General features: G+C 43.6%; 1 protein-coding gene across 1 annotated transcript in view; it reads left to right on the top strand.

Annotated features, from left to right (window-relative positions):
• Positions 1–13086, top strand: part of clmpa (CXADR like membrane protein a) — a 152634-nt gene extending 139548 nt beyond the window's left edge. The window contains exons 5-7 of the mRNA XM_014197816.3: positions 1771–1893; positions 2031–2172; positions 8915–13086. Of these exons, the coding sequence (XP_014053291.1) occupies positions 1771–1893; positions 2031–2172; positions 8915–9269 (620 nt within the window). The 3' untranslated portion in view covers positions 9270–13086. The remainder of the gene's footprint in view (positions 1–1770; positions 1894–2030; positions 2173–8914) is intronic.
• The last annotated feature ends 10241 nt before the right edge of the window (positions 13087–23327 follow it).

The raw sequence follows: 23327 nt of genomic DNA on the forward strand, positions 1-23327 counted from the left end.
TCTTTTTTTACTCGTTATTCACTGTGTATTTATTCCTTGTGTCTCTATTTCAATGTTTTATCTTAACTCTGCATTGTTGGAACAGACCCTGTAAGTAAGCATTTCACTGTTAGGATCTATTCAATCAGATCTGCTTTAGCGGACATCCGCATAGTGGTTGTTTTGGCGGTGTCAGAGGTGGAACTGCATTAGAGCTGTCAAATCCACAAGTGGCTCCCGCCATTATAAACTCAGCAAAAAAAGAAACGTCCCTTTTTCAGGACCCTGTCTTTCAAAGATAATTTGTAAGAATCCAAATAACTTCACAGATCTTCATTGTTTCCCATGCTTGTGCAATGAACCATAAACAATTAATGAACATGCACCTGTGGAACGGTCATTAAGACACTAACAGCTTACAGATGGTAGGCAATTAAGGTCACAGTTATGAAAAGTTAGGACACTAAATAGACCCCTTTCTACTGACTCTGAAAAACACCAAAAGAAAGATGCCCAGTGTTCCTGCTCATCTGTGTGAACGTGCCTTAGGCATGCTGCAAGGAGGCATGAGGACTGCAGATGTGGCCAGGGCAATAAATTGCAATGTCCGTACTGTGACACGCCTAAGACAGAGCTACAGGGAGACAGGACGGACAGCTGATCGTCCTTGCAGTGGCAGACCACGTGTAACAACACCTGCAGAGGATCGGTACATCCGAACATTACACCTGCAGGACAGGTACAGGATGGCAACAACAACTGCCCAAGTTACACCAGGAACGCACAATCCCTCCATCAGTGCTCAGACTGTCCGCAATAGGCTGAGAGAGGCTGGACTGAGGGCTTGTAGGCCTGTTGTCTGGTGAAGACCTGCCTTACATCACCGGCAATCTACACCTCCATTAGGGTGATAGATGTAATCTACACCTCCATTAGGATGATAGATGTAATCTACACCTCCATTAGGATGATAGATGTAATCTACACCTCCATTAGGGTGATAGATGTAATCTACGCCTCCATTAGGATGATATATGTAATCTACGCCTCCATTAGGATGATAGATGTAATCTACGCCTCCATTAGGATGATAGATGTAATCTACACCTCCATTAGGATGATAGATGTAATCTACGCCTCCATTAGGATGATAGATGTAATCTACACCTCCATTAGGGTGATAGATGTAATCTACGCCTCCATTAGGATGATATATGTAATCTACGCCTCCATTAGGATGATAGATGTAATCTACACCTCCATTAGGATGATAGATGTAATCTACACCTCCATTAGGATGATAGATGTAATCTACGCCTCCATTAGGATGATAGATGTAATCTACACCTCCATTAGGATGATAGATGTAATCTACGCCTGCATTAGGATGATAGATGTCATCTACGCCTCCATTAGGATGATATATGTAATCTACACCTCCATTAGGATGATATATGTAATCTACACCTCCATTAGGATGATAGAAAACATCATTATTTATTTTCATGATTTTTCAATTTATTTGAGCGTAATTATTTCTATATTGCCTACACTTTCTCGTTCTGAATTTCTAATTTGAGTGGGGGGGTATGGCTTCGTGACAATGATCACAAGAGGAGCTGATCACCGATTTGACAGCTCCGACACAGTTCCACCTCCAAAACACTCACTATGTGGCTGTCTGCTATCTCCGGTAACGCTTTATCTGATTCAATCTAGGCCTTAAGTCTACACAAAACATGTGACAAATACAATTGTATTTGATTTGACCTTGTCCTGTTCTCGTGTAAGATTTGAAAAACTCAGAGATAGTGACACTGAGGAACCTGACCAAGGAGAGTGCTGGGGTGTATAAATGTACCGCCAGCAACGATGTGGGAGAGGAGAGCTGCACCGTAGAGGTCAAGATGCACTGTGAGTAACCCAGGCTATAACCAACACCCACGTACACACTGTCTCATATTATAACCCCATTAAGGTTACCAAAGGACAGTAATAGCTATCCCTTTCTTTCAACCTGTGAATCATATTTATCCTTGTGTACATTTTAGATGTGCGGGGCATGGGTGTGGTGGCGGGCGCCGTGGTGGGCGTGTCCTTCGGTGTCCTCCTCATCATTCTCATTATTTGGCTGGTGTTCCGCAAGAAGGAGAAGAAGAAATACGAGGAGGAGGAGACCCCTAACGAGATCAGGTACACACAATCACATATCACACACACACACACACACACACACACACACACACACACACACACACACACACACACACACACACACACACACACACACACACACACACACACACACACACACAAAATCATGCTCACACACAGATTTAGGTTAGTAAAGGTAATTTGCAGATAGTCAAACACACAGATTTAGGTTAGTAAAGGTAATTTGCAGATAGTCAAACACACAGATTTAGGTTAGTAAAGGTAATTTGCAGATAGTCAAACACACAGATTTAGGTTAGTAAAGGTAATTTGCAGATAGTCAAACACACGGAACATATTGAATCAAAAATAACAAAAAGTAAATACATAAACAGATGGGGTGGGAACAAACCTCACCTAGTTGGTATAAAAAGGGACTTGACTTCACGCTCAGTGAAGTTTTAATACCACCAACACTTGAACCAACCTGTGTAGCATCCTCTCTCTAGCCTATGTAGCATCCTCGCTCTAGCCTGTGTAGCATCCTCTCTCTAGCCTATGTAGCATCCTCTCTCTAGCCTGTGTAGCATCCTCTCTCTAGCCTATGTAGCATCCTCTCTCTAGCCTGTGTAGCATCCTCTCTCCTGCCTGTGTAGCATCCTCTCTCCAGCCTGTGTAGCATCCCTTCTCCAGCCTGTGTAGCATCCCTTCTCCAGCCTGTGTAGCATCCTCTCTCTAGCCTATGTACCATCCTCTCTCCAGCCCGTGTACCATCCTCTCTCCAGCCTGTGTACCATCCTCTCTCCAGCCTGTGTACCATCCTCTCTCCAGCCTGTGTTGCATCCTCTCTCCAGCCTGTGTTGCATCCTCTCTCCAGCCTGTGTTGCATCCTCTCTCCAGCCTGTGTAGCATCCTCTCTCCAGCCTGTGTAGCATCCTCTCTCCAGCATGTGTAGCATCCCCTCTCCAGCCTAAGTATACCATCCCCTTTCCTCCCCATCCCTCAGAGCAGGTTCCTCACCTCTTATAGCAGGTTCCTCACCTCTCAGAGCAGGTTCCTCACCTCTCAAGAGCAGGTTCCTCAACTCTCAGAGCAGGATCCTCTCTACAGCCTGTGTATACACTCCCCTTTCCTCTCCATCCCTCAGAGCAGGTTCCTCCCCATCCCTCAGAGCAGGTTCCTCCCCATCCCTCAGAGCAGGTTCCTCCCCATCCCTCGGAGCAGGTTCCTCCCCATCCCTCGGAGCAGGTTCCTCCCCATCCCTCGGAGCAGGTTCCTCCCCATCCCTCAGAGCAGGTTCCTCCCCATCCCTCAGAGCAGGTTCCTCCTCATCCCTCAGAGCAGGTTCCTCCCCATCCCTCAGAGCAGGTTCCTCCCCATCCCTCAGAGCAGGTTCCTCCTCATCCCTCAGAGCAGGTTCCTCCCCATCCCTCGGAGCAGGTTCCTCCCCATCCCTCAGAGCAGGTTCCTCCTCATCCCTCAGAGCAGGTTCCTCCCAATCCCTCGGAGCAGGTTCCTCCCAATCCCTCGGAGCAGGTTCCTTCCCATCCCTCGGAGCAAGTTCCCAGCGTCCTAAATGATGTCTGATAATGCTGCCTGCTGGCAGTGCTTGTTACAACAGCAGCTATTTTTTGGCGATAGCGGAGCCTGTGTCAGGCTGAATTCGGCAGGCACATGGGGATGGCTGAGTACCAATAATGAAGTGGAGTGGCATAGCAAGGGGAAGAGTCGCATAGCAGATAGTTTCTTCTGTCCTGTTGACATATGGAGCATTAGCGGCGACACATACATACACACAGTCTGATATCAAACTGATGTTTAATTAGAGAAGGTGAGGGGTTGCTAATGAAGTAGTGACAATTAAGTGCATGTCGATGAGGTGCTGTCCTTACCTGACGTAACTCGGGTTCATTGTAAGAAGGGGATACCAGTTATTCTGTCATTCAGAGTACCATGTATTTGGCCAGCTACTGCTGTTACTGCAAAGAACACATATCGGTTTTATATGAAGACGTACAAGTTCATGATGTTCTATGGATGCAGACATACACTTCCGGCCAAAAGTTTTAGAACACCTACTCATTCAATGTTTTTTCTTTATTTTTACTATTTTCTACATTATAGAATAATAGTGCAGACCTCAAAACTATGAAATAACACAAATGGAATCATGTAGTAACCAAAAAAAGTGTTAAACAAATCAAAATATATTTTCTTTTGAGATTCTTCAAATAGCCACACTTTGTCTTGATGACAGCTTTGCACACTCTGGGCATTCTCTCAACCAGCTTCACCTGGAATGCTTTTCCAAAAGTCTTGAAGGAGTTCCTACATATGCTGAGCACTTGTTGGCTGCTTTTCCTTCACTCTGTGCTGCGACTCATCCCAAACTATCTCAATTTGGTTGAGGTCGGGGGATTGTGGAGGTCAGGTCATCTGATGCAGCACTCCATCACTCTCCTTATTGGTAAAATAGCCCTTACACTGCCTGGAGGTGTGTTGGGTCATTGTCCTGTTGAAAAACAAATGATAGTCCCACTAAGCACAAACCATATGGGCTGGCGTATCGCTGCAGAAGTCTGTGGTAACCATGCTGGTTAAGTGTGCCTTGAATTCTAAATAAATCACAGACAGTGTCACCAGCTAAGCGCCCCCACACCATAACACCTCCTCCTCCATACTTTACGGTGGGAAATATACATGCAGAGATCATCCGTTCACCCACATCGTGTCTCACAAAGACACGGCAGTTGGAACCAAAAATCTCCAATTTGGACTCCAGACCAAAGGACACATTTCCACCGGTCTAATGTCCATTGCTCGTGTTTCTTGGCCCAAGAAAGTCTCTTCTTATTATTGGTGTCCTTTAGTAGTGGTTTCCAGAGGTGGGACCAAGTCATTGTTTTACAAATCACAAGTAAGTCTCAAGTCTTAGCACTCAAGTCCCAAGTCAAGTCAAGACAGGCAAGTCCGAGTCAAGTCTCAAGTCAAGAGCGTCAAGTGGGCGGCAGCGTAGCCTAGTGGTTAGAACGGTTAGAGCGTTGGACTAGTAACCCAAAGGTTGCAAGATCGAATCTGTCACGACTTCTGCCGAAGTCAGTCCCTCTCCTTGTTCGGGCGGCGTTCGGCGGTCGACGTCACCGGCCTTCTAGTCATTGCCGATCCACTTTTCATTTTCCATTTGTTTTGTCTTTGTCTTACACACCTGGTTTCAATCCTCCAATTACTTGTTCATTATTTAACCCTCTGTTCCTCCATGTTTGTTTGTGAGTAATTGTTCGTTGTATATCGGTCTGTTATTGTGGGCTCGCTATATTGCTTTGTATTTGTGTATTTTGAGTAAAGTATGTTGATTACTCATATCTACTGTCCTGCGCCTGACTATCTACACCAGCTACACACAGGACCATTACAGAATCCCTGAGCTGACAAGGTACAAAATCTGTTGTTCTGCCGCTGAACAAGGCAGTTAACCTCTCTGGGCCAGTGGGATGTTTGCGTCCCACCCTAGTCAACAGCCAGTGGAATTGCGTGGCACGAAATACAAATACCTCAACAATGCTATAACTTCAATTTCTCAAACATATGACTATTTTACACCATTTTAAAGATAAGACTCTCGTTAATCTAACCACGTTGTCCGATTTCAAAAAGGCTTTACAGCGAAAGCAAAACATTCGATTATGTCAGGAGAGTACCCTGCCAAAAATAATCACACAGCCATTTTCAAAGCAAGCATATATGTCACAAAAACCACAGCTAAATGCAGCACTAACCTTTGATGATCTTCATCAGATGACACTCCTAGGACATTATGTTATACAATACATGCATGTTTTGTTCAATCAAGTTCATATTTATATCAAAAAACAGCTTTTTACATTAGCATGTGATGTTCAGAACTAGCATACCCACCGAAAACTTCCGGTGAATTTACAAAATTACTCATGATAAACGTTGACAAAATACATAACAATTATTTTAAGAATTATAGATACAGAACTCGGCGAAAGCACATTTTGCAATATTCTGAGTACATAGCTCGGCCATCACAGGCTAGCTAATTTGACACCCACCAAGTTTGGGGCAACCTAAACTCAGAATTAGTATTAGAAAAATTGGATTACCTTTGCTGTTCTTCGTCAGAATGCACTCCCAGGACTTCTACTTCAACAACAAATGTTGTTTTGGTTCCAAATAATCCATAGTTATGTCCAAATACCCCCGTTTTGTTTGTGTGTTCATGTCACTATCCGAAGGGTAACGCGCGAGCGCATTTCATGACAAAAAAATTCTAAATATTCCATTACCGTACTTAGAAGCATGTCAAACGCTGTTTAAAATCAATTTTTATGCTATTTTTCTCGTAAAATAGAGATAATATTCCAACCGGACAACGTTGTATTCATTCAAAGACTGAAAAAAAAAATGGAGAAGTCTCGTGAACGCGCATCTCAGTCTCACTGTCCCCAGGCAGGCCACTTACAAACTCTGCTGCTGTACTTTGCCCAGAGACAGGAGACACGTCATTCCGCTTTCTGAACGCTTTAGAGAGCCAATGGAAGCCTTAGAAAGTGTCACGTAACAGCACAGATGCTGTATTTTCGATAGAGATGCAACAGAAGGACAACAAATTGTCAGACAGGGCACTTCCTGCATGGAATCTTCTCAGGTTTTGGCCTGCCATATGAGTTCTGTTATACTCACAGACACCATTCAAACAGTTTTAGAAACTTTAGTGTTTTCTATCCAAATCTACTAATTATATGCATATTCTCGTTTCTAGGCAAGAGTAGTGACCAGTTTAAATCGGGTACGTTTTTTATCCGGCCGTGAAAATACTGCCCCCTAGCCCCAACAGGTTAACCCACTGTTCCTAGGCCATCATTGAAAATAAGAATATTGTTCTTAACTGACTTGCCTAGTTAAATAAAGGTCAAATAAATAAAAAAGTATCAAGTCAAGTTTCAAGTCCTAAACTTTGAGTTTCGAGTCCTAAACCTGTCATAATGTGCTCTTCACCAAATGTAATACCATTTCATATTTTTAACAAGAGTAATAGTACATTACAGTTACGCAAATCATGAATGCTTTTAAAAATATTTATATATTTATTACTTTCCAAATAAATGTTATATTTCCATGGAAATACATGGGTAGCCATGAGAAAGACACACCCCCCCCAATAGTGATCAACTATCGAGGATCGCTATGGGGCGCAATCGGACGATATAGGCTTGTACACAATCGCCCAACCTTAACACACACACACACACTCTCTCTCTCTCTGTGTGGTTACAGTAGGTTAACGTATGTCAATGGTTTTAGGAACAGCAGTAACATCAGGCAGGATTTGGGCTACCAACTGCCTAGCCAGTTGTAGCTCAATCTTGGGTGCAATGATCACGTTCCCACACTGACTGACTGTGTGGAGGCTCATTGATTTAATGTTACGTTAGCCTACATGATACACCAGTAAAGTAATAAAATATATAGCAGGTCGGCTATATTAGCCACAACTTAACGTTATTTGTGCAGCTTCAAATGTTGAACAAAGTTACAAATTGTTACGCCTCCATCTGTAATTTTCTTCCCGCATTTTTTGCAAGTTGCAAAAATATCCGAAAATAATAGTTTGGGGTATCATCTTTCCAAGGGCTCCATCTGAATTCACCCGTCAACATTCCTCTGCACTGCCATGCACAACTTTTTCTCAGCTGGCCCAATCCGTTAAATGAAGAGTTGATGCACTGCACACTTTGTTTTATATTTGGGCTTGGGGAGGGTATCAAGTCAGGTCGAGTCATAAGGCTCAAGTCCAAGTCAAGTCACGAGTCATTGATGTTAAAGTCAAAGTCGAGTTGCAAGTCATCATATTTGTGACTCGAGTCTGACTCGAGTCCAAGTCATGTGACTCGAGTACACCCTTTGGTGGTTTCTTTGCAGCAATTCGACCATGAAGGCCTGATTCACACAGTCTCCTCTGAACAGTTGATGTTGAGATGTGTCTGTTACTTGAACTCTGTGAAACATTTATTTGGGCTGCAATTTCTGAGGCTGGTAACTCTAATGAACTTATCTTCGGCAGCAGTGGTAACTCTGGGTCTTCCATTCCTGTGGCGGTCCTCATGACAGACAGTTTCATCATAGCGCTTGATGGTTGACTGAACTTCATGTCTTAAAGTAATGATGGACTGTCGTTTCTCTTTGCTTATTTGAGCTGTTCTTGCCATAATATAGACTTGGTCTTTTACCAAATAGGGCTATCTTCTGTATACCCCCCTAACTTGTCACAACACAACTGATTGTCTCAAACGCATTAAGAAGGAAATCAATTCCACAAATTAACTTTTAAGAAGGCACACTTGTTAATTGAAATGCATTCCAGGTGACTACCACATGAAGCTGGTTGAGAGAATGCCAAGAGTGTGCAAAGCTGTCATCAAGGCAAAGGGTAGTTATTTGAAGAATAACACTTGTTTGGTTACTACATGATTCCATATGTGTTATTTCATAGTTTTGATGTCCTCACTATTATTCTACAATGTAGAAAATAGTAAAAATAAAGAAAAACCAAAGAGTAAGTGTTCTAAAACTTTTGACCGGTAGTGTACGCGTTGTGCGTTATAATGTGTTATGCATGCATTTAAACCATTATAGGTGTGCTTATAATGCACTCACTGTGCATTATGCGGAAGGTTGTCATTTCATTAATATTATCTTGTTTCATTGAGTGACATCCTTCGATGTCCTGAGCCACATGTCTTTGTCTCTGTCTCAGGGAGGACGCGGAGGCTCCCAAAGCCAAACTGGTGAAGCCCAATTCTCTCTCCTCGTCCCGTTCTGGAAGCTCCCGCTCGGGCACCTCCTCCACCCAGTCCATGGTCCACACCACTGCCCCCCGGGGGCCCCGCGCCCGCCTTCCTGACGTCGCCGCCCTCAAGGAGAACGGCCAGCCCCCCAGCTTCCCCCAACAGCCCCCTGCCTACACACAGGTGGTCCCCAAGACCCCTGAGCCCCGCACAGCCCCGGCCAAGCTCAGCCCTCCCCCCAAGCTAAGCCCCGGGAACCTGGCCCGCATGGGAGCAACGCCGGTCATGATCCCTGCCCAGACCCAGGCCTTCCAGACTGTGTAGGAGGGAGGGAGGGGAGGGAGTAGTGGAGGGAGTAGACGCAGACAGACACAAGAAGCCCCAGTACACAGCTGATAGCAACCCCCAGCCTGCCCCCAGAAACCCTGTGAAAACCAGCCATATCATCAACTAAATGTATAATTGAGTGCATTCTACGAAGGGAAGACTTTCATAAGAGGTTTTGTCTCCTGTACAAAGAATACAGAGCAAAATATTTTGCTCGCATGATATCCCATGACAAAAGAACATTCATTGTGTTTTTGCCTGATTTTGCTGACGAGGTCAGTGATGTGTATCATACTCTGACGAGGTCAGTGATGTGTATCATACTCTGACGAGGTCAGTGATGTGTATCATACTCTGACGAGGTCAGTGATGTGTATCATACTCTGACGAAGTCAGTGATGTGTATCATACTCTGACGAGGTCAGTGATGTGTATCATACTCTGACGAGGTCAGTGATGTGTATCATACTCTGACGAGGTCACTGATGTGTATCATACTCTGACGAGGTCAGTGATGTGTATCATACTCTGAGGTGGAAGAAGAGGAGCAAAGGGAGGACCCTGTGTAGAGTTGAGGTATTTTTAAACTAAACCGACAGAGCCATGAAAGCGGAACGGGCTATGGACAAAGGGAGGGAGGGAGTGAGAGCAAACAGAGGACTGGAAAAGAGCAAACAAAGGAGATACACAGGCTGCATAGCTCACCAGAGATCAGGCGAGGGTTTCTGGCTGTCTCACGACACCTGATACCTGCTACCAACCAGGTCAAACCAGACGGCAGACAAGACAAAGAGAGAAAAAAGACAAAGAGAGAAAAAAAAGAAAAAAGACAGGTAAAAGTAAACCTCTCTCTGGACTTGCCTGAGCACCACACCTACCACACTCACACACTCCGCCACACCGAGCCAATCAACATCTCCCAGGCTTCTTTGCTGGCATCGCAGATCTCCATGTATTCTCTTCCGGGATACCCGCCAAGGCCAGCAGGCATGGTGATTGGTTTAGTAAGGAAGGGGGTGCAGGGGGTGCACCGATCGATTGACATACCAATGAGAGTGGATGAAAGTTTGATGCTGATGCAAGAGGGATGTTTGCCTGTGATTGTACAAAGATGATATAGCTTAAGTAAGAGACTCCACTTAGACACGTCACCTGTCATCCTACACACCTGCACATGGGTCACTCACAGCAACACGAAAGATATCGATATTGATTTCCCATGTTTCCTGTGCATCCAGCACTATACACTCAACAAGTATGGACTTATGTAACGTTATCTTCCCATGTTCATGGACAGCGTCAATTAAGCCCATAGGAATATGTGACTTTGTGGTCATCATAGGGGATTATTAATGGCTGTGATATGAATTGCTGTTGTCTAATATTCTACATTTCCTTTTTTCTATTTCATTTATTTCAGATTCCTTCAGAATGTTTAAAGATTGTTATTAAAGGGGTGAACTTAAGCCCTATCGATAAAGTGCCACTGTTGATGTTTGTTGAAGATGGTTAATTGCATTTCTGTTTTAGTTTGTGTTGTGTTTATAGCATTTCCATTAATCCAAAATGAATGAACTAACATATGAATGTGTTCTATGCCGTGCAGTATATGAAGGGCTGGATTCAATTTGTATCGCCAAAGTAACGTGCAAGATCCGCGATATAGCTCCATTTAAATGTAAAGGCAATGTTCCCGCGTTCGCAGAGACCACATTCACAGTCGGCTGGATCTAAAATTACCTTTACATTTTAAATACTTCCGCGATATAGATTGATTCCAGCCCAAAATCATTGGATGAATCCTTGTTTTTAATGAGCAGAGATTTGCAGCAATAAATTGTATCCCCTGCAGTTGAACTGTGTCTGAAAAAATACAAAATATATTCTGTATTATGAGAAAATGAGCAAAGGGCCAAACACATCATAATATGATATCACATGCATTGGCTCAGCACCATCTTGTGATTATAGAAGAACAGTAATGATAATCCTAGAGGGCCTTGGGTTAACATACACATTTTAATTGAATACACCACAAAACATTAAACATAGCTTTACAGTTTAAAATGGTTAACTCTACGTACACCTGAGATTGATTCCATTTCAAGCAGAATGAAAAGGACAATAGCTTTGAGAACCATGTAATCAAACTAAAATCATTCCATCAAAGTCTCTTCATGGTGGCCAAACAGAATTTAAACAACACTCAACCTCAGTAAAATATCCTGTCTGAAAGTGTTGAATTATGCCCAACCATTCTCTGATATAAATGTCAACTTTTGCCTGAGCTCTCATCTGATCCAAAGGCATGACTTCTGCCTAGCGATAGTCTTCTCTGCCTCTACGCAGCAGCACATTGGTCCTTCAGTGTTATGACTGCTTCCTCCAAAGAGACACCCTTGTTATTCTGGCTCACTCGCAATGTAATGGATGAGATGTCAGGAGGTATTTGGAGTGACTGATGTTGTGGCGCCCTCCAGGAGAACCCAGCACACTCATCTTAGATCACCAAGGAGGGAGGGCTCTTCTCATCCAGCGGTTCAGAGTGCACTCGCACTCTGGCCTCCGAAATGGTTCAAACGAGGACTGGTGACTCGAGAGACTATACTTCTTGAAAAAGGTTAAAAATGTACCTGGTTTTTCGTTCATGCCTGGCTGAAATCACCCAGATTCATTTGTATCAATAATTGTATTTTTTAAAGTCGGCCTATTTGTGATGAGATTATTTCATGATCGTGGGCAGTTCAAAGAGTGAAAAGAAAGCAGCAATTTTGTCTCTGTGACTCCAGTACTTCCAGCTTGCCCACTGCTGGTTGAAAAGCTCCTTTAAACCAGGAGACGGATGAGTGGCGAGATGAGAGGACGACACCTGAGGGAGTGCTCCTGATTACCCACCACAACCCCCTTTGAATTTCCCATTATACCCCTAAAAGCCAATACAGGGAGGCCGATGATTGAATGTGGCTCTTACGGCCGTTTGATGGGGTAGGATACGCACCGGTATTGATTTTCCTGTTATCTGAGTGGCTCTGTGAATTCCCCTGGCGGAGCGCTCTGTGTCCTGATTCATCAGGGTTTCCACCCTTTTTCGTTTGAATGTCTTGCTTGGCAGACAGGAGGAATGGGAATGCTCCAAACCATGCTGGGGATTGGAACAACGTGAACCACAGGTGTTACGTTGCCCTTTCACCATGTATCGATTCCAAAAGGACATTACCATAGGTTAACTAGTACAAAACTTGCATCTTGATGTCATTTATTAGTCTGTCTACTCTAAATATCTCCACTATGGTTTGAGTGATGGGACCTTTGATATCATGCATACAGTGTAATGTTCAAGAGGGAAAGAATCCACCCAAAGCTGAAAAATGATGGATATGCATGTCACAGATACTTAACTAGAGAAAGAACAAAACTGTATTTTTGCCTCAATGCTTATATAAATATATAAATGATCATCTTGTACAGAAAAATGTTACAGTTAAAACAAATGCTATGACTGTAAAAAAGGAAAGTTTTGTTCATTTTGAGTTTACTCGTTTGGGTTAAGTATTCAATCATAAGTACTTTGCACTTTCTTAAACTGTGCTGTCTGTGTCCCGCTTGCGTTAAGCCCTCTTCACCAACAGCGTTAGGGGGGAAATGTTCTCTCTCGCTCTATTTTCTTTGATTGACAATGTCATGCAGTTACTTTGAGTTGTTGTAAACCAAAAAGGCAATGTACATACCTCATTCTCGAGTGAAAAATGTATATTTGTACAATATCTGAATAAGTACTGTTTTGGTTTGTAATAAAGCATTTGATGAATAGCCACTTGGTATGATTGTTCTCTACTTCAGACACGCCGGCATGTGTAGGGACGGTTTCCTGGACACAAAGTGCATTTGGAAGTATTCAGACCTTTTGACTTTTTCCACAGTTTGTTACGTTACAGCCTTATTCTTAAATGGATTAAAATATTTTTTTCCCTCATCAATCTAAACACAATACCCCATAATGGCAAAGCGAAAACAGGTTTTATATAAATGTATAAAAAATAAAAAACAGATACCTTATTTACATAAGTATTCAGACCCTTTGCTATGAGACTCAAAATTGAGCTCAGGTGCATTCTGTTTCCATAAGCCTTGAGATGTTTCTACAACTTGGAGTCCACCAGTGGTAAATTCAATTGATTGGACATGATTTGGAAAGGCACACACCTGTCTATATACGGTCCCACAGTTGACAGTGCATGTCAGAGCAAAAAACAAGCCATGAGGTCCAATGAATTGTCTGTAAAGCGCAGAGACATGATTGTATCGAGGCACAGATCTGGCGAAGGGTAACAAACTATTTCTGCAGCATTGAAGGTCCCCAAGAACACAGTGGCCTCCATCATTCTTAAATGGAAGAAGTTTATAACCACCAAGACTCTTCCTAGAGCTGGCCGCCCGGCCAAACTGAGCAATCGATGAAGAAGAGCCTTGGTCAGGGATGGTCACTCTGACAGAGCTCCAGAGTTCCTCTGTGGAGATGGGATAAACTTCCAGAAGGACAACCTCTCTGCAGCACTCCACCAATCAGGCATTTATGGTAGAATGGCCAGACGGATGCCACTCCTCAGTAAAAGGCACATGACAGCCCGCTTGGAGTTTGCCAAAAGGCACCTAAAGACTCTCAGACCATGAGAAATAAAATTCTCTGATCTGATGAAACCAAGATTGAACTCTCTGGCCTGAATGCCAAGCGTCACATCTGAAGGAAACCTGGCACCATCCCTACGGTGATGCATGGTGGTGGCAGCATCATGCTGTGGGGAAGTTTTTCAGCAGCATGGACTGGGAGACTAGGATCGAGGGAAAGATGAACAGAGCAAAGTACAGAGAGATCCTTGATGGAAACCTGCTCCAGAGCCCTCAGGACCTCAGACTGGAACGAAGGTTCACTTTCCGACAGGACAATGACCCTAAGCACACAGCCAAGACAACGCAGGAGTGGCTTTGGCACAAGTCTCTGAATGTCATTGAGTGGCCCAGCCAGAGCCCAGACTTGAAACCAATGGAACATCTCTGGAGAGACCTAAAAGTAGCTGTGCAGCGACGCTCCCCATCCAATCTGACAGAGCTTGAGATGATCTGCAGAAAAGAATGAGAGAAACTCCCCAAATACAGGTGTGCCAAGCTTGAAGCATCATACCCAAGAAGTCGAGGCTGTAATCGCTGCCAAAGGTGCTTCAACAAAGTACTGAGTAAAGGGTCTTTGTCATTATGGGGTATTGTGTGTAAACAATTTAATCAATTTTAGAATAAGGCTGTAACGTAACAAAATGTGGAAAGAAGTCAAAGGGTCTTAATACTTTCCGAATGCACTGTATTAAGCCATTTTGATGGAGATTTTATAATGTGCATGCTATTTAATCTGTGTCTGTGAAACTGGCCCGTAAAGTATTGAAATACACATACTAGTGCCTGAAGTTGGTCTAGTCTAGTGTTTAAGGCCCCTGCCTCCTGTACATGTATGGTCCCCCTGCCTGCGTGGGATGGAATCCCGGCCCGACTGGCCTTCTCACCTGTCCCTTCTATTCAAGCCTGTCACTATCCAAAAACCAATAAAACCATACAAATGAATATGAAAAAAACAAATAAATAGACGAGTTCCCGGTGATATCTCAGTTCATTATCTAGTTTGACCCCTTGGGTTTCTCAGACCCAGACCATACCCACAGGTCTAATCAGAATACAGACTATTCCATCTCAACATTTGGTGGGGCGGTGAAAGGCATATTGTAGATGGCTGGCCATAAGTTTGCTGTGTGAAACACCAGATGGGGTCTGCGTGCTGTTGTGCCCTTGAGTGCGGCTCTTCAACGAAATGGGGTCGCAAGCAATGTCCATCTGTATAATGTCCCTCCAGATTTGGGTGTTTATGAGTAAAGTCTTAAATAACCAATACAATCAGGAAAACTGCTGGACAGTGAGACAGCTGATCTTCAAATTAATAATTGATCGAGTTCAATTTGATGTGACAACCAACCACTGTCCTCAAGATTCCCCTCCACCACCATTGGCTATGACACTGTAGGCTACCAAAACAGTAACATTTTCTGGCCAACTTGGGGTCTCATTTAAACATTTGAGGTGCAATGATGCACTCTAGTGTTAAAATATAGTCATTACATTACACTAGGGCGATATTGTTCTAAAACAGTGGTCACCAACCGGTTGATCTCAAAGGCATTTGTAGTCGATCACCAAACATTTCTGTAAAAAACAACAATGATAAAGCCTTGCATTCCTCTTTTTTCCGCTGTTGGCAGTAGTTGCACCTGATTCAGCAGCCCTAGCACCGGGAAGGCAAAGTGTTCCCGTTTTTAAGCATTTCATGTGTCTGAAGGTAGAACTCCGCCTACCCGGCAGGCCCAGGGAACAAATCAAGTGCACCTATATGCCTACCACAGGCCAATAAGATAGCTCAGATCACTGTGTCTGCACAGTTTCATTGAGCCATAGGCTGTAAAAAGAGGCCTCGAGCACACAGCAAAGTTGATACTATGAGATTGAAAAACCTTTAAAACCATGACTAGACAGACACTCAATGAAAACAGCAAAGAGCTGCTGTTTTTATAAGTAAGTTAATGTTTAAGTTGTTATTCAGCACTGTGCTGTACAGAAACCCAGCCTAAAACCCCAAACAGCAAGCAATGCAGGTGTAGAAGCACGGTGGCTAGGAAAAACTCCCTAGAAAGGCCAAAACCTAGGAAGAAACCTAGAGAGGAACCAGGCTATGAGGGGTAGCCAGTCCTCTTCTGGCTGTGCCGGGTGGAGATTATAACAGAACATGGACAAGATGTTCAAATGTTCATAAATGACCAGCAGGGTCAAATAATAATAATCACAGTGGTTGTCGAGGGTGCAACACATAAACTACTGCAGCATAAATACTGGAGGCTGAGACAGGAGGGATCCGGAGACACTGTGGCCCCATCCGACGATACCCCCGGACAGGGCCAAACATGCAGGATATAACCCTACCCACTTTGCCAAAGCACAGCCCCCACACCACTAGAGGGATATCTTCAACCACCAACACCCCATCCTGAGACAAGGCCGTATAGCCCACAAAGATCTCCACCACGGCACAACCCAAGGGGGGCGCCAATCCAGAAAGGAAGATCACGTCAGTGACTCAACCCACTCAAGTGACGCACCCCTCCTAGACGGCATGGAAGAGCACCAGTAAGCCAGTGAGAGCGGCATGGAAGAGCACCAGTAAGCCACCCTGTAATAGGGTTTGAGGCAGAGAATCCCAGTGGAGAGAGGGGAACCGGCCAGGCAGAGACAACAAGGGCGGTTCGTTGCTCCAGTGCCTTTCCGTTCACCTTCACACTCCTGGGCCAGACTACACTCAATCATAGGACCTACTGAAGAGATGAGTCTTCAATAAAGACTTAAAGGTTGAGATCGAGTCTGCGTCTCTCACATGGGTAGGCAGACCATTCCATAAAAATTGAGCTCTATAGGAGAAAGTTTGCTTAGAAATTCTAGGGACAGTAAGGAGGCCTGCACCTTGTGACCTTAGCGTACGTGTAGGTATGTACGGCAGGACAAAATCGGAAAGATAGGTAGGAGCAAGCCCATGTAATGCTTTGTAGGTTAGCAGTAAAACCTTGAAATCAGCAGTTGCCTTAACAGGAAGCCAGTGTTAGAGAGGCTAGCACTGGAGTAATATGATCAAAGTTTTTGGTTCTAGTCAAAATTCTAGCAGCCATGTTTAGCACTAACTGAAATGTATTTAGTGCTTTATCCGGGTAGCCGGAAAGTAGAGCATTGCAGTAGTCTAACCTAGATGTGACAAAAGCATGGATAAATTTCTCTGCATCATTTTTGTACAGAATGTTTCAGATTTTTGCAATGTTACGTAGATGGAAAAAAGCTGTCCTTGAAACAGTCTTGATATGTTGGTCAAAAGAGAGATCAGGGTCCAGAGTAACGCCGAGGTCCTTCACAGTTTTATTTGAGATGACTGTACAACCATCAAGATTAATTGTCAGATTCAACAGAAGATCTCTTTGTTTCTTGGGACCTAGAACAAGCATCTCTGTTTTGTCCGAGTTTAAAAGTAGAAAATTTGCAGCCATCCACTTCCTTATGTCTGAAACTCAGGCTTCCGGCGAGGGCAATTTTGGGGCTTCACCATGTTTCATCGAAATGTACAGCTATGTGTCATCCACATAGCAGTGAAGGTTAACATTATGTTTTCGAATGACATCCCCAAGAGGTAAAATATATAGTGAAAACAATAGTGGTCCTAAAACGGAACCTTGAGGAACACAGAAATGTTCAGTTGATTTGAGGACAAACCATCCACAGAGACAAACTGATATCTTTCCAACAGATAAGATCTAAACCAGGCCAGAACTTGTCCGTGTAGACCAATTTGGGTTTCCAATCTCTCCAAAAGAATGTGGTGATCGATGGAATCAAAAGCAGCACTAAGGTCTAGGAGCACGAGGACAGATACAGAGCCGCGGTCTGACGCCATTAAAAGGTCATTTACCACCTTCACAAGTGCAGTCTCAGTGCTATGATGGGGTCTAAAACCAGACTGAAGCGTTTCGTATACATTGTTTGTTTTCAGGAAGGCAGTGAATTGCTGCGCAACAGCTTTTTCTAACATTTTTGAGAGGAATGGGAGATTCGATATAGGCCGATTGTTTTTTATATTTTCTGGGTCAAGGTTTGGCTTTTTCAAGAGAGGCTTTATTACTGCCACTTTTAGTGAGTTTGGTACACATCCGGTGGATAGAGAGCCATTTATTATGTTCAACATCGAATGGCCAAGCACAGGAAGCAGCTCTTTCAGTAGTTTAGTTGGAATAGGGTCCAGTATGCAGCTTGAAGGCTTAGAGGCCATGATTATTTTCATCATTGTGTCAAGAGATATAGTGCTAAAACACTTGAGTGTCTCCCTTGATCCTAGGTCCTGGCAGAGTTGTGCAGACTCAGGACAACTGAGCTTTGGAGGAATATGCAGATTGAAAGAGGAGTCCGTAAATAGCTTTCTAATGATCATGATCTTTTCCTCAAAGAAGTTCATGAATTTATCACTGCTGAAGTGAAAGCTGCTTTTTAGTTAGCTTTGCGACAATATCAAAAATAAATTTTGGATTGTTCTTATTTTCCTCAATTAAGTTGGAAAAATAGGATGATCGAGCAATAGTGAGGGCTCTTCGATACTGCACGGTACTGTCTTTCCAAGCTAGTCGGAAGACTTCCAGTTTGGTGTGGCGCCATTTCCTTCCAATTTTCTGGAAGCTTGCTTCAGAGCTCAGGTATTTTCTGTATACCAGGGAGCTAGTTTCTTATGACAAATGTTTTTTGTTTTTAGGGGTGCGACTGTATCTAGGGTATTGTGCAAGGTTAAATTGAGTTCCTCAGTTAGGTGGTTAACTGATTTTTGTACTCTGACGTCCTTGGGTAAGCGGATGGAGTCTGGAAGGGCATCTAGGTATCTTTGGGTTGTCCGAGAATTTATAGCACGACTTTTGATGATCCTTGGTTGGGGTCTGAGCAGATTATTTGTTGCGATTGCAAACGTAATAAAATGGTGGTCCGATAGTCCAGGATTATGAGGAAAAACATTTAGATCCACAACATTTATTCCACAGGACAAAACTAGGTCCAGAGTATGACTGTGGCAGTGAGTAGGTCCGGAGACATGTTGGACAAAACCCACTGAGTTGATGATGGCTCCGAAAGCCTTTTGGAGTGGGTCTGTGGACTTTTCCATGTGAATATTAAAGTCACCAAAAATTAGAATATTATCTACCATGACTACAAGGTCCAATAGGAATTCAGGGAACTCAGTGAGGAACGCTGTATATGGCCCAGGAGGCCTGTAAACAGTAGTTATAAAAAGTGATTGAGTGGACTGCATAGATTTCATGACTAGAAGCTCAAAAGACGAGAACGTCATCGTTTTTTTGGTTTGTAAATTGAAATTTGCTATCATAAATGTTAGCAACATCTCCGCCTTTGCGGGATGCGTGGGGGAAATGGTCACTAGTGTAACCAGGTGGTGAGGCCTCATTTAACACAGTAAATTCATCAGGCTTAAGCCATGTTTCAGTCAGGTCAATCACATCAAGATTATGATCAGTGATTAGTTCATTGACTATAACTGCCTTGGAAGTGAGGGATCTAACATTAAGTAACCCTATTTTGTGTTGTGAAGTATCACAATCTCTTTCAATAATGGCAGGAATGGAGGAGGTCTTTATTCCAGTGAGATTGCTAAAGCGAACACCGCCATGTTTAGTTTTGCCCAACCTAGGTCGAGGCACAGACACGGTCTCAATGGGGATAGCTGAGCTGACTACACTGACTGTGCCAGTGGCAGATTCCACTAAGCTGGCAGGCTGGCTAACAGTCTGCTGCCTGGCCTGCACCTTGGCCTGCACCCTAATCTCATTGTGGAGCTAGGGGAGTTAGAGCCCTGTCTATGTTCGTAGATAAGATGAGAGCACCCCTCCAGCTAGGATGGAGTCCGTCACTCCTCAACAGGCCAGGCTTGGTCCTGTTTGTGGGTGAGTCCCAGAAAGAGGGCCAATTATCTACAAATTCTATCTTTTGGGAGGGGAAGAAAACAGTTTTCAACCAGCGATTTAGTTGTGAAACTCTGCTGTAGAGCTCATCACTCCTCCTAACTGGGAGGGGGCCAGAGACAATTACTCGATGCCGACACATCTTTCTAGCTGATTTACACACTGAAGCTATGTTGCGCTTGGTGACCTCTGACTGTTTCATCCTAACATCGTTGGTGCTGACGTGGATAACAATATCCCAATACCCTCTACACTCGCCAGTTATAGCTTTAGCCAGCACCATCTTCAGATTAGCCTTAACGTCGGTAGCCCTGCCCCCAGGTAAACAGTGTATGATCGCTGGATGATTCGTTTTAAGTCTAATACTGCGGGTAATGGAGTCGCCAATGACTAGGGTTTTCAATTTGTCAGAGCTAATGGTGGGAGGCTTCGGTATCTCAGACCCTGTAACGGGAGGAGTAGAGACCAGAGAAGGCTCGGTCTCTGACTCCGACTCGTTGCTTAATGGGGAGAACCAGTTGAAAGTTTCTTTGGCTGAATGAGCGACACTGGTTGAGCATTCCTACAGCATTTCCCTCCAGAAGCCATGAGAAAGTTGTCCGGCTGCGGGGACCGTGCGAGGGGATATATACTACTATCTGTACTTACTGGTGGCACAGACGCTGTTTCAACCTTTCCTACACTGAAATTACCCTTGCCTAACGATTGCGTCTGAAGCTGGGCTTGCAGCACAACTATCCTCGCCATAAGGCGATCGTTCTCCTGTATATTATGAGTACAGCGACTGCAATTAGAAGGCATCATGTTAATGCTACTACTTAGCTTCGGCTGATGGAAGTTCTAACGAACCACGTCTAGATAAAGCGTACGGTGTGAAAAAGTTGAATGAAAAAAAAGTAGAGTGAGGGAAAAACAAAAAATATAAATGGTAATTAAAAAGTAAAAACCGTAAAGTTGTCAGGTAGCAAAGTAAGGTTAGCAACAAAACGCACAGCAGCACATAAACAAGTCTACAAGTTGATGAATAAGTACAGCAAAGTGCAATGAATGAGTACAGCAAAGTGTTTACCGTAATTTCCGGACTATTAAGCGCACCTGAATATAAGCCGCACCCACTGAATTAAATTTTTTTTCTTCTTTTGAACATAAATAAGCCGCACATGTCTATAAGCCGCAGGTGCCTATCGGTACATTGAAACAAATTAACTTTACACAGGCTTTAACGAAACACGGCTTGTAACAAAAATAAATAGGCTTTAACGAAACACGGCTTGTAACAAAAATAAATAGGCTTTAACGAAACACGGCTTGTAACAAAAAATTACAAATTAGCAATAAGCTTTCGTTGTCTTTTTGCACTAAGTCAATTCCTCACGCTGCTGTTTCCAACGTCTTATCATCGACTCATTAAGACCAAGCTCCCATGCAGCAGCTCTATTTCCTTTTCCAACAGCCAGATCAATCGCCTTCAACTTGAAAGCTGCATCATATGCATTTCTCCGTGTCTTTGCCATGATGAGGGTGACAAAATGACTACCGTAATCAGAATGATGGGAAGTTTGAGAGCGCTCGATTTAATCTAAACAGTAAACAAAAAAGTTGTTTGACCTTAACCCGTTCAGCAATTTCATTGGTCTAATGAAAGCTTCATGCCGGAAAAAAACTGAGCACATCACAGAATGTGTTTTTTTGGAGAAAAAAAAATTGAAAGCAGGAAAAATCCATATATTAGCCGCGTCATTGTTTAAGCCGCGAGGTTCAAAGCCTGGGAAAAAAGTTGCGGCTTATAGTCCAGAATTTACGGTAGATAAGCTTGCATTGTTTTTATTTGCATCGGGTCTTTTTTGTATTTTCTCCCCAATTTCGATCTTGTCCTCCAAAACATGACCCGTCAAACTACGCTTAACCCAGAAGCCAGTTGCACCTATGAGTCGGAAGAAACACTGTTCAACTGACAACCAGGGTCAGCCTGCAGGCGCCCAGCCCGCCACAAGGAGTCGCTAGAGTGCGATGAGCCAAGTAAAGCCCTCCCGGCCAAACCCTCCCCTAACCCGGCCAATTGTGCGCCGCCCTATGGGACTCCCGATCACGGCCGGTTGTGACACAGCCTGGGATCGAACCCGGGTCTGTATTGACACCTCAAGCACTGCGATGCAGCACCTTAGACTGCTGCGCCACTTGGGAGGCCTGGTTTGTGTCTTTTTTAATATCGAGGAATATTTCCCTTTCTCTGGTCCTAGGAGTAACAATATGAATTGGTGCATGAGGCAGAAATAATGCAGTGCGACTTGAGTTCTGACATAAGCTGGAAGACTGTGTCCCCTTTTCTCAGTGGAGGAACATCAGAGGGACTGTGAGTCGGGTTAGAGGCAGCCTCACCGCTGCTCTCTCCCTCCCTCCCCTCACTGACCATCAGATGCAGGCCATCAGTCGAGTAAAATAAAAAACACAAATTATTATGCTCACTCAGCTGTGCCTCACAAGAAATACAACAAATGATCTATTACCAGTGTGATCATATACTTACAATTTTGAAATATAATTTCAAAATGGCAAGGTAATTCAAACATATCCAATAAAATGTGATTATGTATTGGGCCAAAAGCCTACTGCACAAACCTCATTGCTACAGAACTTTTTTAAAATTGGTTAATGTTGCATAGGCTTACGTTTTTTAAGTCATGTTTTTTATTTTATCTGAGCGGTGGATCTCAAGTTTCTTTTGGACTTCTCCTTGGGGACCCGCAGCTGTTCCATGTATTTGATCTATTTCAGAGCTAGCATACCTGATACAAGTTGGCAACTAATCATTAAGCCCTTGATTAAGTGAGTCAGGTGAGATATTTCCCAGAGGAAGTATGAGAGCCATTTATAGAGAACAATTGTTTTGAATGCTTTTACAATTAACATCCTCAAATGTGTTTTGAAGGAAACGTTAACATTGCACGCACGCACGCGCAAACAAAAATCAGAACCATGGACAGCCACATCATATTTAGCTTATGTTGATTGTACTAAATTGTTTTTGGTATCTTTGAGTTGTCACTGTATTAGACTAAGCAGAGGTGATTTGATGATGTTGGAATGTTGAAGTTGAAATGGTGCTGGAATAGTGGAGGCAGCTCCTGTTTCTTTGAAACTTGCGGTAACGCCTTGTGGTTCTAAATCAGTAGTTGTTTAGTGGTCCGAAAATGTTGGAAACATTAACTTTGGGGGGGCAGGTAGTCTAGTGGTTAGAGCATTGGGATCGAATCCCTGTGCTGTCGTTCTGCCCCTGAACAAGGCAGTTAACCCATTGTTCCCCAGTAGGCCGACATTGTAAATAAGAATTTGTTCTGACTAGCCTAGTTAAATAAAGGTTGAAGAAAAACTTCCTTAACCATGCTGTAGGTAATGTAACTAACTGTCTGTTACATGCAATTTGCTCCATGGACTTCACCAGACAGAGGTTTCTATCTGGTTTTGCGAT

Source organism: Salmo salar, chromosome 04, assembly GCF_965601325.2.
Source record: "Salmo salar chromosome 04, fSalSal1, whole genome shotgun sequence".
Classification (NCBI taxonomy): domain Eukaryota; kingdom Metazoa; phylum Chordata; class Actinopteri; order Salmoniformes; family Salmonidae; genus Salmo; species Salmo salar.